A 16,600-nucleotide genomic window follows, 5' to 3' on the forward strand; every position below is an offset into this window, starting at 1 on the left:
ACATTCTTGCGCCTAGCCAGTCAGAGGAGTGGGCGCAGCAGCCAAGTGGCGGCCAGACGCGTAGCTTCAGAGGCCCGGATACGGCGACGGTGCACGAGGGCGCAGCCCGGGTCCCCAGCTCCAGCGCGGGAGGAAGTCCCTCTCACTGCGCCGAGAGGGCGAGGGACGCGCCCTGGGCGCACGCCCAGGAGGCCTCCTCCCCAGCCCTCGGGACCGTCCTTAGGGCGCGAGGAGGAGCTTGCTGAAGACTTCAAGGCTGTCCAGAGCCTGGGAGCGGGAGCGCGGCATCTCCTGCCTCAGCTGGGAAGGGGGAGTGGCGCCGGCCGCCGGAGCTGGGCACCCAGCGAGCGCCTGACCTTCCTCCTCCTCTTCCTTACCCTTTTCGTGACTTAGGCTCTGGGAGAAGGTTCTGGCGACCGAAGGAGCCCTCCGTCCTCACCCCTTTTCCTAGAAGGCTGGTGATGGATCTCCTGCTTCTGCCCCTGCCGGGGCACTTGGAGCGTGCTGGTGGCTCGTGAGCCGGGAACTGCCCTCCACCGGCCTCGGCGAGCCTTGGCCCGACCCCATCTGGCAGCCTCGCCTGAGCCCCCTTGCTTTCTGCGCCCCAAAGCGCTAGCAGTTCCGAGAGCTGGAAGAGGGTGGCCCTCAGGCACAGCCCCGCCGAGATGTCCGCGCAGAGCCTACTCCACAGCGTCTTCTCCTGCTCCTCGCCGGCCTCGGGCAGCGCGGCCTCGGCCAAGGGCTTCTCCAAGAGGAAGCTTCGCCAGACCCGCAGCCTGGACCCGGCTCTGATCGGCGGCTGCGCGGGGGAGGCGGGCTCAGAGGGCGGCTCGCGGGGGGCCACCGGGGGCCGCGTCTGCTCCCCGCTGTCCGTGGCCGAGGGTCTCGGCTCTCGCTTGGCGTCCTCTCCGCGGGGCCCGCCTCCCCGGGTCAACCGACTCCCGTCCCCTAGACCCCTCTGCTCGCCCTTCTCCACGCCCAGCACCCCGCTGGAGAAGTCACCTTCTGGCAGCTTCCACTTTGACTATGAGGTCCCCCTTGGTCGCAGCGGCCTCAAGAAGAGCATGGTATGGGACCTGCCTTCAGTCCTAGCCGGGCCGGGCAGCGGCCGCAGCACCATCCTCTGCTCCTCCGGGGGAGGCCCCAACGGCATCTTCGCTTCTCCCAGGAGGTGGCTCCAGCAAAGAAAGTTCCAGTCCCCACCCGACAGCCACGGCCAACCCTATGTCGTGTGGAAGTCCGAGGTAGGGTCCGGTGCCTCGTGTCCTCATGGCCCAAGGCTGGACACCTGGGCAGTTCTTTAATTCCTTCTCATTTACAGAGCCAGGGACCCACTGAGGGGTTTTCCTGGTGTGGCTGTTCCTCTTTGGCTGGCTAAATGGTGTCTGCAAATGGGACGTCCCTAGTGGCCACCCACACGTGTCTTCTTAGGACCTCTTGGCTCCCCTTTGGAGCAGTGGTAGGAGCTAGAGGAAGAGGTGCTTTCCTTTTTGTGCTGCAGGTGATTTCCAGGGGTCATCTTATTGCTTCACCCAATGTTGATATTTTTTTGGAACTCAAATGATCTATTTCCAAGCTGTTTGTCAGGATTGGAGGAAATATATTTTGAAATGTTTCTGCCATCTGGTTGTTTTACAGAGAATTCAGGAACATTATTCTTGAGGGTGTTGTTGATATGTGTGTGTGTAGGTCTGTGTGTTTGGGGGAGTAACTACTAGAATTCTCTAGTTTTGATCTTTTCTTCTCCCTAAAGGTCTGATTTAAGAGATCTATGGTACTGAGTACTAGTTTAATCCTGGAGAAAAAAAAATCTCTGCTTAAGGCTATGAAAGATCATGGACATATGCCCAGATTCCACTAAGGGCTACTAGTAGTGAAATATACATGAATCAGGAATCGTTAGTAAATAGGGAGCTCAGAGGGAGGTATTTGGTACCTTTAAAAACGTTTACTCTCTGGTTTAGAAGAGTGGAGAACAGAGCTAATGGGAAACTGTGGTTGATGGGCACTTGGAAAGCTGCATGCTTTTAGAGAATAAATACTAGTTGTTTTAAAAATGAACAACTCCTAATCTCTTTCAGTCCACAAACTCTATAGATTTGCCTTGGATCTGTTTCCATAAGGAGAGATTCCATCCATTGTAATTAAATGTTTTAAAGTACAGTTAGAATTACAGAAATGAAATGAAATACCATGTAATTGCTGGAGATTTAGACTAAATAAAGGAAACACAACCAAGAAAAACAGCTAGAAAATAGTATCCAACATCATACCTTGCTCTGTTATCGTGAGATGACTGTGAAATTTTGGCTTTTATTAGACTGCCTTAGAAAAATCAGCAGTATTTATCAGAAATACTCGCATCACATATTAGTAAAATATTAGTTACTGTGTCAGAGTAACTGCTGCTGTTGGGTGGGGAGCATGGATTACAAAAACTAACAAACACTGCTGACTGTTCTGCCCATTTTCTTGAGGAAGATATAGGCAGTAGAGAGAAAAGTCAAGCAGGAAGCAAGAGATTCTCTCCAAACCAGGGAGCTTAGCATTAGAAAGAGGGTCAAGAATAAATGTTGAATTTCTTTTGGTCTTTAGAAGGGCCTGGATTCCTACTCGATATCAGAAGCACATGTTATCAGATCAATCTGTAGGAGTTGAGAGAAATGCAAAAGCAAGCCAAGTTCTTGGACTGGATAGCCACTGACATTCATGTTTAAACCAATTACATCACTAAGAACGTCTCTGCTTTTCTTAGCAACTGTACATACTTGGAATATAGTATATAGATGCTGTTTGTTGCTCTTATGACTGAAAGGCAGTCTACTGTAGATGATCACAACTGTTTAGAAATTTTCTTCTTATCCATTAAAATTTCATAATTAATGGACAAGTACCTGAACTTCATCAATACTGGGTGGCTTCAAACTGTTCTGTGCAGTGTAGGGGCAGTCTGCAAGCTCACCTACCATGACTTTCACCTCATTTGCAGTGGTTAAAACTAAGTACATAGCCATCTAGCAAAAGAACAAAATTTTCTCGTAAAATGTTCGTGTGTGTGTGTGTGTGTGTGTGTGTATAATCCCTTTATTGTTGAGGCAGACATGGAATGACTGGATGGAATCCTGGCATGAAGGTCCAAGGCTGGTTTTGTTTAATAGAGTCCCAGATATCCTAACGTAACCCCGGGGTCTGGAATTTAATGGCTTGGATTACCTTTCAAAGGTTTAATGCCCTGGAACCCTCTCAAAAACCAAGGAAATTCGTCCTATTGAGCACTGCTTGTCCTTCTCATTTGAAAGCAAGCTAGGTCCTTTGTCCTAAAAGAGAATCTTTACTAATGATGCCAAAAGTCCAGCAAATGAACACCTTGCAAGGTTACTTATGGGCCCTGGAGGGGACATTTGGACCGTACAGACTTGGTTCTTATGCTTTCCCTGCTTACTCTGGTTCAGGGTTTCTCTGCCTCTGCGCTATGGACAGTTGTGGCTGAACGATTCTTTGCTTTGGGCACTGTCCTGTGCATTGTAGGAAGTTCAGCAGCATCCTGGGCCTCTACCTACTAGGTGCGAATAGCAGCCTCCCCACCAGTGTGACAATGAAAAGTGTCTGCAGGCACTGCTGGATGTCCTCTGAGGGTCAAAACTGCCCCAGCTGAGAACTACTACAGCAGTGAGTTGAATGTAGCCCCCCCATGATGGCCATCTTGACAGCCTACAGAGTGCTTTCAGCTGGCAGAAAGTTTCCTTGGGGACGTCTTCCCATTCCAAAAGCATGTGGATCCCTCTTGAGTGTTGCCTGCAGATTCCACGGATCTCTTATGGTTTATTCAGCTTTTCAGTTTCTCTTCCATTGAATCCATAGGCAAACCTGAGAATTCACCTTCGTTCAGGTGTAGCCAGTAATGGATCACATCCACTTCTACTTAGTTCTTTCAGCAGATTCTCTGGGTTTTTTTTTTTTTTTTTTTGCGGTACGCGGGCCTCTCACTGTTGTGGCCCCTCCCGCCGCGGAGCACAGGCTCCGGACGTGCAGGCTCAGCGGCCATGGCTCACGGGCCCAGCCGCTCCGCGGCATGTGGGATCCTCCCGGGATCCTCCCGGACCGGGGCACGAACCCGCGTTCCCTGCATTGGCAGGCGGACTCCCAACCACTGCACCACCAGGGAAGCCCAGATTCTGTGGTTTTAAACTAAATTGTTCGTACAAGGGCACCTGCTCCCAAGACTCGCATAAATGCCTGTAGCTCTATGCCTTGTGCTCACTCAAAGCTCACAAATGGCATTTTTATGGCCTAAAACCAGGAGGTGTTAGACGAAGTCAGCTACAACTCAATATTTCCTTACTGCGTGTTTTAGGATTGCTTTAACAAAAACTGATTCATGGACGTGCTGGGTAGAATATCTATTGAGTAGAAAAAGGGAGAAGACGAAGGGATAAATGGTACATGGTAACACAATTGGTATATACTTCTCAACTTCGTTCTTAGCAGCCAGGCTCTGTCCTTGACTCGGATCATAAACAAGGGAGTAAGGTCTCGTTCTAACTCTGGGGTTCCCCTAATTCTTTTGGATCAGAGCTGAGATTATGCTCATAGCTGACATAGAGTTTGCCAGCCTCGATAACCCATAACTAAAATTATTTCTCTCTTCATGACTTCTTTTCTTCATTTACGCCCCAAGAACTTCTTGAGCACAAGCATTTCTCTATGTACCAGGAATGCAGAGAGGCTAAAATATGGTGTCACCCCTTAAAGAGTCTAAGGAGGTGGATGGATGAGTCAACCAATAGCTGCAGTGCAGAGGGTCAGCACAATCAGGAACTGGGGGATGTGATTCTCCGTGCTTTGGGGAGTCCTGAAAGGCTTCACTGTGCAGAGAATGCTTGAACTTGATCTTCGAGGGTGACTGCCACTTATAAGAAGAGGAAGGGAAGTGATTCCTTGATGAAATGGAAAGGAGTGGACCTGCAAAGGCACAGAGGTGTTGGTGACGCTAGAGTTTCCAACAAAGAGGACTTAGAGGGGCTTAAGTGCAATAATTTGTTTGGAGGAGGAGGTTAAGATATATGCGGTTTAACGTATGTAGCAACCACGTGGCTTTTTATATAACAACCTAATGAAACCAGAAATTAGACACCTGTTTGTGGAATAATAAGTAACTATAGGCTCAGGTAAAAATGGCAGGAGGACCAAAGCACCTCTTGACATCAAATCTGCAGGGAAGTGAAAGGATGTATTGATAGAGTGTTTTTGAAGTTAGAAGTTTGGTGTGCCTGGAACATAGGCTGTATCTCACTGTGTGTTGGATAATAGTATTCAACAGGTTGGGTAGCATTAATTATGAAGAGCCCCACTGTGCAAACAGAGTTTGGACTCTGTTTTGTAGAGCAGTGCTTCTCAACCTGGAGACAGTTTGTTCCCAGGGGACATTTAGCAATGTCCAAAGACAGTTTTGGTTCTCACAACTGGGGGTGGTGATGTTATTACCTTCATTTTGCAGCTGTAACAAATTACCCCAAACATACGGGTTTGAGCAACACAAATTTATTATCTTATACTTGTGGAGGTCAGAAGTCTGAAATAGGTCTCCTTGGGCTAAAGTCAAGGTGTTGGCAGAGCTGTGTTCCTTCTGAAGGCGCTAGGGTCTGTTTCCTTTGCTTTTCCAGTGTCCCCCTCCCTCCATCTTCAATGCCAGCCATGTTGCATCTCTTTGACTCTTCTTCCAGTCATTTCTTCCTCAGGCTCTCTTAAGGGTGCTTGTGATTACATAGAACTCACCTGGATAATCCAAGATAATGTCATTTTTTTAAACATCTTTATTGGAGTATAATTGCTCGACAACGGCTTGTTAGCTTCTGCTATATAACAAAGTGAATCAGCTTTACTTATACATATATCCCCATATCCCCTCCCTCTTGTGTCTCCCTTCCACCCTCCCTATCCCACCCCTCTAGGTGGTCACAAAGCACCGAGCTGATCTCCCTGTGCAATCTCATTGTTTTAAGGTCAGTTGATTAGCAACCTTTAATTCTACCTGCAGCCTTAATTCCCCCTTGCCGTGTAAGCTAACATATTCACAGGTTCCAGAAATTAGGACGTGTGTATCTTTGGTGGGACATTATTCTGCCTACTAACAGGGGAGGTGCTAGTGGCATCCAGTGGGGGAGAATCCAGGGACGCTGCTAAACACTCTACTAGGCACAGGACAGCGCCCACAACAAAGAATTATCTGGCCCTCAATGTCAATAGTGCCCAGGCTGAGAAACCCTGCAGTGGAGAATGGGGTAAATTGGTGATTTTTAAGCCTGAGTGTGTAACAAGATTGGATATGTGTTTTAGAGAGATCACTCTAGTGTCTGTGGGGGCCATGCATCAGTAGCGTGAAACAAGCAGGAGGACAGATACTCAGAGGAGGTAGGCATGGGGAAACCATGCCAAGCATCCTGCAAACAAATGGGAGTTGCCATAGAAACATAATACTTCTGTATTTCTTACTTTTCCACTTTAGCAAATTGTTTGCTTGCCCTGTTGAACTACTTCGAATAGGTTGGTGTCTGTAGACCACTGGTTTTCAACCAAGGGGTGGGTTTGCAGCCTGGAAGCATTTGGCAATACCTGTTGGCGTTTTCAATTGCCAGAGTGGAGGCAGGGGGTGTGTGCTACCGGCATCTGATGGATAGAGGCCAGGGATACTGCTAATTGTTCTGCAGTGTGCAGGACAGACTGCCACAACAAATGATTATCCTGCTCAGGTTTTCAGTAGCACCGAGGTTGAGAAACGCTATATAATTTATTACTTTATACAAGAATCTGATTTTTTTTTTTTTTTTTTTTTTTACGTGGGCCTTTCACTGTCATGTCCTCTCCCATCGTGGAGCACAGGCTCCGGATGCACAGGCTCAGCGGCCATGGCTCACGGGCCCAGCCACTCCGCGGCATGTGGGATCTTCCCGGACCGGGGCACAAACCCGCGTCCCCTGCATCGGCAGGCGGACTCTCAACCATGCGCGCCACCAGGAACTGAATTCTAGGTTTTGCTTTCCGGTACCATTTTCTCTCGTGTTTCTGGCTTTACTCTGTCATTTTTTCTTTTTTCCTGGTATATGTCAACCAAGACTTTGAATTGGAAAAAATACCTTTTTGGAAGGTATTGAGGATAGGAAAAAATATGGGGTGTCTCAATATATGTGTAAGAAAGAATTGAATTGTAAATATGTAATAACAGAAACTGGAATTAAAATTTAAAACATGGGCAGAGAGGAATATTGTGATTAAAAATAGAGGCTCACCCATGTCACCAAAGAGGAAGTAATTAGAGTAAGACAGCTTCAAACAGGAAATTGACAAAGGGCATTTTACAAGGAATTATGTCTGAAATCAACATAATGGCCTAAGAATTTATAACTTAGGAAAATAGTTATTCAGTTTTCATATGCTTTCTCTTGGAGTATTTCTCTGCTACAATTCATTTCATCTCTAAGGTAATTTTTATTTTTACTAAAAAAATTTTTTTAACATCTTTATTGGAGTATAATTGCTTTACAATGGTGTGTTAGTTTCTGCTTTATAACAAAGTGAATCAGCTATACATATACATATATCCCCATATCCCTTCCCTCTTGCGTCTCCCTCCCTCCCACCCTCCCTATCCCACCCCTCCAGGCAGTCACAAAGCACCGAGCTGATCTCCCTGTGCTGTGTGGCTGCTTCCCACTAGCTATGTGTTTTACATTTGGTAGTGTATATATGTCCATGCCACTGTCTCACTTTGTCCCAGCTTACCCTTCCCCCTCCCCGTGTCCTCAAGTCCGTTCTCTAGTAGGTCTGCGTCTTTATTTCCGTCCTGCCCCTTGGTTCTTCATGACCATTTTTTTTTTTTTAGATTTCATATATACGTGTTAGCATACGGTATTTGTTTTTCTCTTTCTGACTTACTTCACTCTGTATGACAGACTCTAGGTCCATCCGCCTCACTACAAATGACTCAATTTTGTTTCTTTTTATGGCTGAGTAATATTCCATTGAGTGTATGTGCCACATCTTCTTTATGCATTCATCTGTTGATGGACACTTAGGTTGCTTCCATGTCCTGGCTATTGTAAATAGAGCTGCAATGAACATTGTGGTACATGACTCTTTTTGAATTATGGTTTTCTTAGGGTATATGCCCAGTAGTGGAATTGCTGGGTCATATGGTAGTTCTATTTTTAGTTTTTTAAGGAACCTCCATACTGTTCTCCATAGTGGCTGTATCAATTTACATTCCCACCAACAGTGCAAGAGGGTTCCTTTTTCTCCACACCCTCTCCAGCATTTATTGTTTGTAGATTTTTTGAGGATGGCCATTCTGACTGGTGTGAGGTGATATCTCATTGTAGTTTTGATTTGCATTTCTCTAATGATTAATGATGTTGAGCATTCTTTCATGTATTTGTTGGCAATCCTTATGTCTTCTTTGGAGAAATGTCTGTTTAGGTCTTTTGCCCATTTTTGGGCTGGGTTGTTTGTTTTTTTGATATTGAGCTGCATGAGCTGCTTGTAAATTTTGGAGATTAATCTCTAAGGTAATTTTTAACCTAAATAGAGAATAATATGAAGACAAGTTCTTCTCAGATTGAATTGAGCTTCCACCAGAATTTTGGGATTTGAGGGTTGGCAAGAGCAGATTTTAGACTCTAAAAGGACCTTGGGTAGCATCTAGTTGCAACCTCCTTACTTTATAGTTAAAGACAGGGACTGAGGGCGTCCCTGGTGGCACAGTGGTTGAGAGTCCGCCTGCCGATGCAGGGGACGCGGGTTCGTGCCCCGGTCCGGGAAGATCCCACATGCCGCGGAGCGGCTGGGCCCGTGAGCCATGGCCGCTGAGCCTGCGCGTCCGGAGCCTGTGCTCCGCAACGGGAGAGGCCACAACAGTGAGAGGCCCGCGTACCGAAAAAAAAAAAAAAAAAAGACAGGGACTGAAAGGGTTAAGCCCACATTCAGACAACAAGCTGAGGGCAGAACCAACCCTGAAGTCCTCCTTGACTCTCAATATTAACTGCAAAACTTCTGGAAAAAGTAAGTGACCATGAACATCTAGAACCTTGGCAATCTTTTTTCTATCCCCATTACTTAATGAAACAATTTTCTCAAAGGTGCCCAAATCCGTGGTCTTTCTTCGACCTCCTTTGGCTGGACTTCTGGGCAGAACTGACAGCACTGCTCTGCACTGTCCCCCACCCCCTTTCCCCACCACTCACAGAAGAGGCTCAGCTCCCTCCCCATTGCCTGCTTCTCAGTCTGTAATGTCTCTTCCTGCTGTTCTGTTTCTGTGCTTGTCGTCCATGCATCCCTACAGTTCTGTGCTTTTCCTTCAGATCATTCTCCCTTCATGATCTCGTTCACTTTTGCGACTTCAGCTATCATCCCTCTTGGGGACACTCGTAACTCTGTGTGCTTGAGCTCCTAACATCTATTTCTGATTTCTTTCAAGACACCTGCTCACGATGCCCACTGGGCTCCTCCTAGTCTACATGACTGAGGCAGAACGAATCAGTCCCCCTTTCCTCTGAGCACATTGCATTTTCCGTATTCCTTATTTCTCGTTGGTGTCGCCATTCTTAGGCCGGCTTAGTTTTACCAGGCCAGAATGTCTTCAGTTTTCCCCCTCTTTTTTTTTTTTCTCCTGTCGTCTCCAATAAGTTGTCAAATCCTGTTGTGTTTACTTCTCATTCGCTCCATTCTAGAAAGGATTTGAAGAGGAATGTGTCCAAGTTCTTACATCTCTCTCCAGCTGTTCCTTCTCGTTGCCACTGCCTAGTTTGGGGCCTCATTTGCTGTGGCCTCTGCTTGGTCACCCTGCCTTCAGTTTCCCCTCTTCCCATCTGGCTTATGGGCTTTCTACTCCAAAGACACAATTGTAATCATGTTAACTCCCTAGTAAAAACCTTTGCTGGGACTCGGTGTGTACAGAATGAAATCCAAACTGCTTAGCCAGTCATTTCAAAGCCTTTCATGCTATAATCTTAGCTGACCTCCTCCCCTTTCCCTAGGAATTCTCATCCAACAGAACCAAACTGGCCACTCAGCCAGGTTGTCATCAAATATTTATCAAGTGCCGGCTATGCAGTAGACACTGGGGAATGTATGCAGAGTAAACAGGCACGGACCCACAAGGTGCTTACATGTTTGTGAAAGCAACACTTTCCAGTAAATAAATCCCTGCACTTCCTCAGAATGCTGTGGCACTATGACAGGAGGACTGTGGTACAGAATAATGCCCCCCCCCCAAGGATGTCCATGTCCTAATTCCCAGAACCCATGGATATGTTACCTTATAAGGCAAAAGAGACTTTGCAGATATGATTAAGTTAAGGATCTTGAGATGGGGAGATGATCCTGGATTATCTGGGTGAGTCTAATGTAATCACAAGGATCCTTATAAGAAAGAGGCAGGAAGTTCAGAGTTAGAGAAGAAGATATGAGGACAGAATCAGCCCGAGAGAGAGACAGACAGACAGATGTAGAAAGAGAGAGAGAGGCAGAGACAGAGACAGAGACAGAGACAGAGAGAGACAGAGACACATGCACAGAGATTGATTCTGAAGATGCTACACTGTTGGCTTTGAAAATGGAAGAAGGAGCCGTGACCCAAGGAATAGGGCAGCCTCTAGAGCTGGCAAAGGCAAGGCTAGCCTAGATTCTCCTCTAGAATCTACAGAAGGACAGCAGCTCTGTCAACATCTTGATCCTAGCCCATTGAGACTTCTGATCTCCAGGACTGTAAGAGAATAAGTGAGTGTTGTTTTAAGCCATGATGTTTGTGATAGTTTGTCACAGTTGCCATAGGAAGCTGATACAAGGACTAAGGAGGTCTGGGATGTCTCAACTGAAGCCAGTGGGTAAGGAGGCCTTTGCCAAACAAAAAGAAGGGAGGTGGTAGAAAGAATGGCCTGTAGTTAAGAGGGGCGTAGTATGCGTCAAGAACTTAGAGAAGTCCAACTGGAAACACCTATATGCGCAGGATGATGGCAGAGAGTAAGTGTGACAGGGCCTTGGGCTTCACGATACAGCTCGGGATTTTATGATTTAATGTAGAGGTTCTCTGCAGGGATTTTCTTCTCTCCTCATTCTGCTTTCGATCACCTGGTCCCATATCAATCTGAGAAAACTCCACCATACTTTATGGCTCAACCAGATATCACCTTCAGAGAAATGTTTTGACTATCATACACGTCATGACATATTCACGATTTACGCAAATGTGAGCTCAGCTTTCCATAGCTAGATTCTGATTTTTTCTAATCTGGTGTCCACATAAGGGAAAGTGTTTTATATCAGACTCCATTCAGTGACTGAGAGAATATGTGTTCTGACAGTGGTTTTCCAAATCCTGGGGATACACCATTGGGGCATGATGTCTTTTTAAATTTTTTTCCTGAGTAGGTATTCTTTTATTTTGTCAAAAGAAGGTTACAGTTTTCTGTAACTTTCTACATTCACAGAGCAGGTTAACACACGTAGATTAAATTAGTTCTGTTTTATTAAAATCTCCATTAGGGGACAAACTGGAATTTATGCAACAATGCCCTGATTGTTTCAGATGTTTTATTTTTAATTTTTGCAGACAGGAAGACAAAAGTCATTCTCACCTTTGCTCCCCTTTCTGTAAGGGGCATGATGTCTTGGTCTAAATTTTACTGCATCCTCTCTGGGCCATTGCTTATGATAAAGAGACTGAGACTATAATTGCAACTATGTTACAACATGGCAAAAAATGCAATGTAATGTGTGAAAAAATGGAATTAGTTATTGTGTTAACTAGTAAATAATGATGTTTTCATTAGCTACCAGGGAAATACAAATCAAAACCACAATGAGATACCACTTCATATGGCTATACCGTAGCATATATATGGCTATAATAAAAAAGACAGATAATAACAAGTGTTGACAAGGATGTGGAGAAATTGAAACTCTTATACACTGCTGGTGAGAATGTAAAATGGTGCAGCAGCTCTGAAAAATAGTTTGGCAGTTTCTCAAAAAGTTAAACATTGCCCATATTACCCAGCAATTCCACCTTTAGGTATCTACCCAGGAGAGCTGAAAATACATGTGTACACGAACACTTGTAAATGAATGTTCATAGCATTATTCATAATGGCCAAAGTGGTGGAAACAACCAAATGTCTATCAACAGATGAATGGGTAAACAAAATGTGGTATACCTATACAATGCAAGATTATTCAGCAATAAGAAGGACTGGAGTACTAATACATGCTACAACATGGATAAACGTTGAAAACATTATGCTAAGTGAAAGAAGCTTGTTACAAAGGGCCATATATCGTATGATTCTATTCATATGACATGTCCAGATTAGGCAAATCTATAGAGACAGAGAATAGATTAGTGGTTGCCAGAGGATGGCAGTAGAGAGTGATGAGAAGTGACTACTAATAGATACCTGGTTTCTTTTTTGGGGGATGAAAATGTTCTGGAACTAGGTAGCTGTGATGGTTGCATAGCCTGGGAATATACTAAAAACCTCTGAAGTGTACACTTTAAAAGGGTAAATTTTATTGTATGTGAATTTTTAAAAATTAATTAATTAGTTTATTTTTGGCTGCATTGGGTCTTCATTGCTGCGCACGGGGTTTCTCTAATTGTGGCGAGCGGGGGTTACTTTTTGCTGGAGTGCGTGGTCTTCTCGTTGCGGTGGCTTCTCTTGTTGCGGAGCACGGGCTCTCGGCACGTGGGCTTCAGAAGTTGTGGCTTGCGGGCTCTAGAGCACAGGCTCAGTAGTTGTGGCGCACGGGCTTAGTTGCTCCACGGCATGTGGGATCTTCCCGGACCAGGGCTTGAACCCGTGTTCCCTGCATTGGCAGGAGGATTCTTAACCACTGTACCACCAGGGAAGCCTGGTATGTGAATTTTATTATCAATTAAAAAAGAACACTGTTTATGACTTTTGGAAAATATATCAATATTGTTGCTACATCATCTTTTCAGTAAAACATAAACATAAATGTAGATGAGCAGAGCTATGTTGTAGGCCCAGGCCTAATGTATATTAAATGCTGTCAGCAAAAGATGCAACAAGGAGGTAGTAATGACTCTGGCAGATTCAATGGAGGAGAGAACAGCTAGCCTGGGATTTTCTGAGACTGGTTACCGTGGATATTCTGTGTCCTGATTATTATGCTTTGGAAGCAAGTGCAGAGAAGTTATTAAAGAGATTGTTTTTCAGAATAGGCAGAGACTTTAAAAAGTACTTACAATCTTGAAAAATTGCCTGGCCATATCACACCAGAGCTATTAAATAGCCAAAGATTTTCAGGAGCCGTGAGAACTAAAAGCAACTTGAGAAACTACCCATCAAGTCATGTGCTGATAGACCCAAGAGGAGAAGGCTGAGCTTAGAATGTCTTTGAAGAAATTGGAAATGAATTGAGTTGGGTGACCCATGGATCAAGGAAAATAATGTGGTTTTGCTTCTGTATACCTGGACACTCATGGAAACAGGCGAATTAATGCTACCTACAGGATCTGAAGTGTGAATAAGCATCACTTCAATTCTCAGCTTGCATTGCCAATAACCTCATCTCTCAGGGGTTGAGAAACAGTTAGGCAAGCTGGTACTGAGACCCAAAAGTGGATGGGGAAGGGGAAAGTTAAACCTTAGGTGACAGTAGGCGCGTTGCGTCGGGGTTTATTATAACAAGGCCTCTAGTTAATAATTTGGTCCATGGAAATCCTGAACTGGGCCACCAGGTTTTCTGGCTTTTGAACAAAGTAGCATTCTGCTTATATTGGAACTTCCGATTGATTCCTTGCCCACTTATTTCAGTTGATAGGTGATGATAATAAAGATAAGTGAAATAACAATTAGTATTTGTAGAATGCTCAGCAGTTTTTTGTTATTACAACAACTCTGCGGGGTGATAATATCATCCTTCATTTTGCAGGTAAGGACACTGAGACTCCGATTAAGAGGCAGCCAGACTTAGTTGGAGAAGAAATGAAGTGAATGAGTTAGAGCTGGACTCTGATCCAGACCACCTGGATTCAAATCCAGGCTCTGCTCTGTGACCTTGAACAGATTACAAAGCATCTTTCTGCCTCAGTTTCCTCATCTGTCAAATGGGGATAATTAAAGTCCCTACCTTACAGAGTTTTGTGAGGACCTCATGACCTGATTACTTGGAAAGTGCCCAGCACATAGGACGTAATAAAAGATACTAAGCAGAGTAAAGGTTAAATAAAATGGAAGACGTGTCCAGGTCATACAGCTAGGAAGCAACAAAGGTAGGACTTGAATTAAAGTATTAGTCAAAAATATTTATTCTGCACCTCCTCTGTGTGCCAGGAACCTTGATCTTTCCACCGAGGCACTCAAAGAGGGCTTAGGTGATCAAGTGAATGAATAGACCTGGCTGATTTGGACAACAGCAGAAGGCAATTGAAAATTTATTTTGCAAGCTGTTAAGTAAGGTATACTTTTTATGGTAGGCATTGGAGCAACAGCAGGCTGTCACCCCAGGCTTTTGGACTAGTGACTTGGAACACAGGAATTTACCAGAGTTGCATTGTGGATTTGGTGTAACACAGGACATGCCAACAAGCCAGTGGGTAACCTTCATTCCCACACACTAGTCACAGTAAATTCATTGCATCAGACACGTTTTGTTTGGAGAATCCTTAGCATGTTGGGAACTGGATAGCTCCCAGTCCAGCCCTGGTTCTCTAGCTGGCAAATGGCAGTGCGGTTTCTCACTTCAAGCCGGGTGTTCTTCTCACTTCCTCATACTACCACTATCTTGTGAGATCAAGCTGACTGTTGTTCACGGCTAATCTCATCAACATCTTTTCAGGGTAACAAGGCAGCATCACTAAATCGAAACAATACCGTCTACACTCAGATGCTTTTTTTTTTTGCTCAAAATCGAACCATAACTCCCATTTCATTTCTAGTCTGACTTCAGCATTCTATGAACAAAACAGAATATTGGCATGGAAAAGTCCTTAAAGGTCTTCTCTCTAGTCCAGACATCCCTGCGATACTTAAATCCTATCTACGACATCCCCAGTTTATGCCCAGCACTGCCCCCCCACCCTGCAGTGGAGACCTTCACAGTTCTGCCTTTAGATAATAATGGACATGGAAATTCTTCCTGGAATTGTGTTCAAAACAAGCCTCCCTGGGACTTTTATCGTGCTACAAATGAATTCTGCCTCTCCTTTCATACAGATAATTACCAATATTGCATTATTATTGTCAGTAAGGAAGTATGGGTTAGCTTAGCTTTCATTCTGAGTGTCCACACAAAGTTTGGTCATATTTTCTCTTTGGCAGAGAAAACTTATGAATATATTAAACCAGAATTGAGGAACAGTTTAAACGAAAGTTAAACTATTGACCCGAAGTTATCTTGCAAACTACTTAGAGAAATCCAGGATTAGAACTTTCTGTCGCTAGGTTCTTGCTGCCGACCCAGTGAGTCAGGTTTCTTCCTCTGATGATTTATAAGAGAGCTCAAAGACAGGTGCAGTTTTCATATCATATCACAGAGGATGGCTCTGGGTCTTTCTGCAAGCCCCCAAAGAGGCATGTTGAATCTGGTTTCTAATGGTAATATATTGTCAAAAAATGATGTTGTCAGAACGTGTTTGTCAAAATGCCAAGAAAATAAACGTGAAAGGCGATATGGAGATGGTAAGCAGGCTTGAAGGTCAAGGAGTGTGATATGAGTCTCAGACTAACTTCAGAAGCTCTGAGTCATGAACTCAGCAAGTATATTGTCGTTCTGCTGCAATAGCAATATTTTAATCTTTTAATTTATGATTGAATTGGAAATAAATTACTTTTTCCTGTATAACTGAAAGTGCACTGTTAAAGATCAGTAAAGTGTTATGCAAATGATCAGATATTTAGGTTCTTGTTCAGGGTTCTTTTAATTGAAATGGGTTATTCAGAGTTACAAGTTTTTTTTAGAAAGTGAAATAGTTTCTCTCTCTCTGCAATATTGTTCGGAGTTGTGGCTCTCCCTGTGGGAGAGGGATGGGAGAAGAGTCAGTGGGTCACAATTGTCTAGTTTGCCTTTCCTCATCTAGAAATATCCCGTTTATAGGAAATGTCTAAAATTATGCTATGTATTTTACTGTCCCCATGAGGTATCATTTCTAATTTATATAAAGATATGGAAGACATAGCTTATGTAAATGTTCATTTGAATCTAAAACCATTCTTAAAAAGTAAAATTATTTTTTTTAAAGCTCACTGAATAAGAAAGTTGAATGATCAATAAGAAAATTAACTTAGCATACCTACAAAGATTCCCTTTGAGTCATTAAGTGTTTCAATGCAATATTTTTACAGTGCAGAAAGATTCTTTTTTTTCTTTTATTTGGAATGACTTCTGCAGTTTTAGACCACAATCTATTAGTGTAATTTTTCTGAGTGTATGTCTGTTCATAAACTTTTAAATTCATGATAACGTCTTGCTTTAGAAATAAAAATGATTGGTTGGATGTTACCATATATAATTGGAACGATATGGGTAAATTATTTTTATGAAAGTAAAAGCTTTTAAAATTTCATGAAAAAATTGTAGGAAGAGC

The 16,600-nt window shown here is 44.1% G+C and overlaps 1 protein-coding gene across 1 annotated transcript in view; it reads left to right on the forward strand.

The window, feature by feature from the left end:
* Positions 1-356: 356 nt before the first annotated feature.
* Positions 357-16,600, forward strand: part of ARHGAP6 (Rho GTPase activating protein 6) — a 484,034-nt gene continuing 467,790 nt past the window's right edge. The window contains exon 1 of the mRNA XM_007455063.1: positions 357-1,244. Within this exon, the coding sequence (XP_007455125.1) occupies positions 666-1,244 (579 nt within the window). The 5' untranslated portion in view covers positions 357-665. The remainder of the gene's footprint in view (positions 1,245-16,600) is intronic.

The sequence above is a fragment of the Lipotes vexillifer genome, unplaced genomic scaffold, assembly GCF_000442215.2.
Source record: "Lipotes vexillifer unplaced genomic scaffold, Lipotes_vexillifer_v1.1 scaffold431, whole genome shotgun sequence".
Lineage (NCBI taxonomy): Eukaryota > Metazoa > Chordata > Mammalia > Artiodactyla > Lipotidae > Lipotes > Lipotes vexillifer.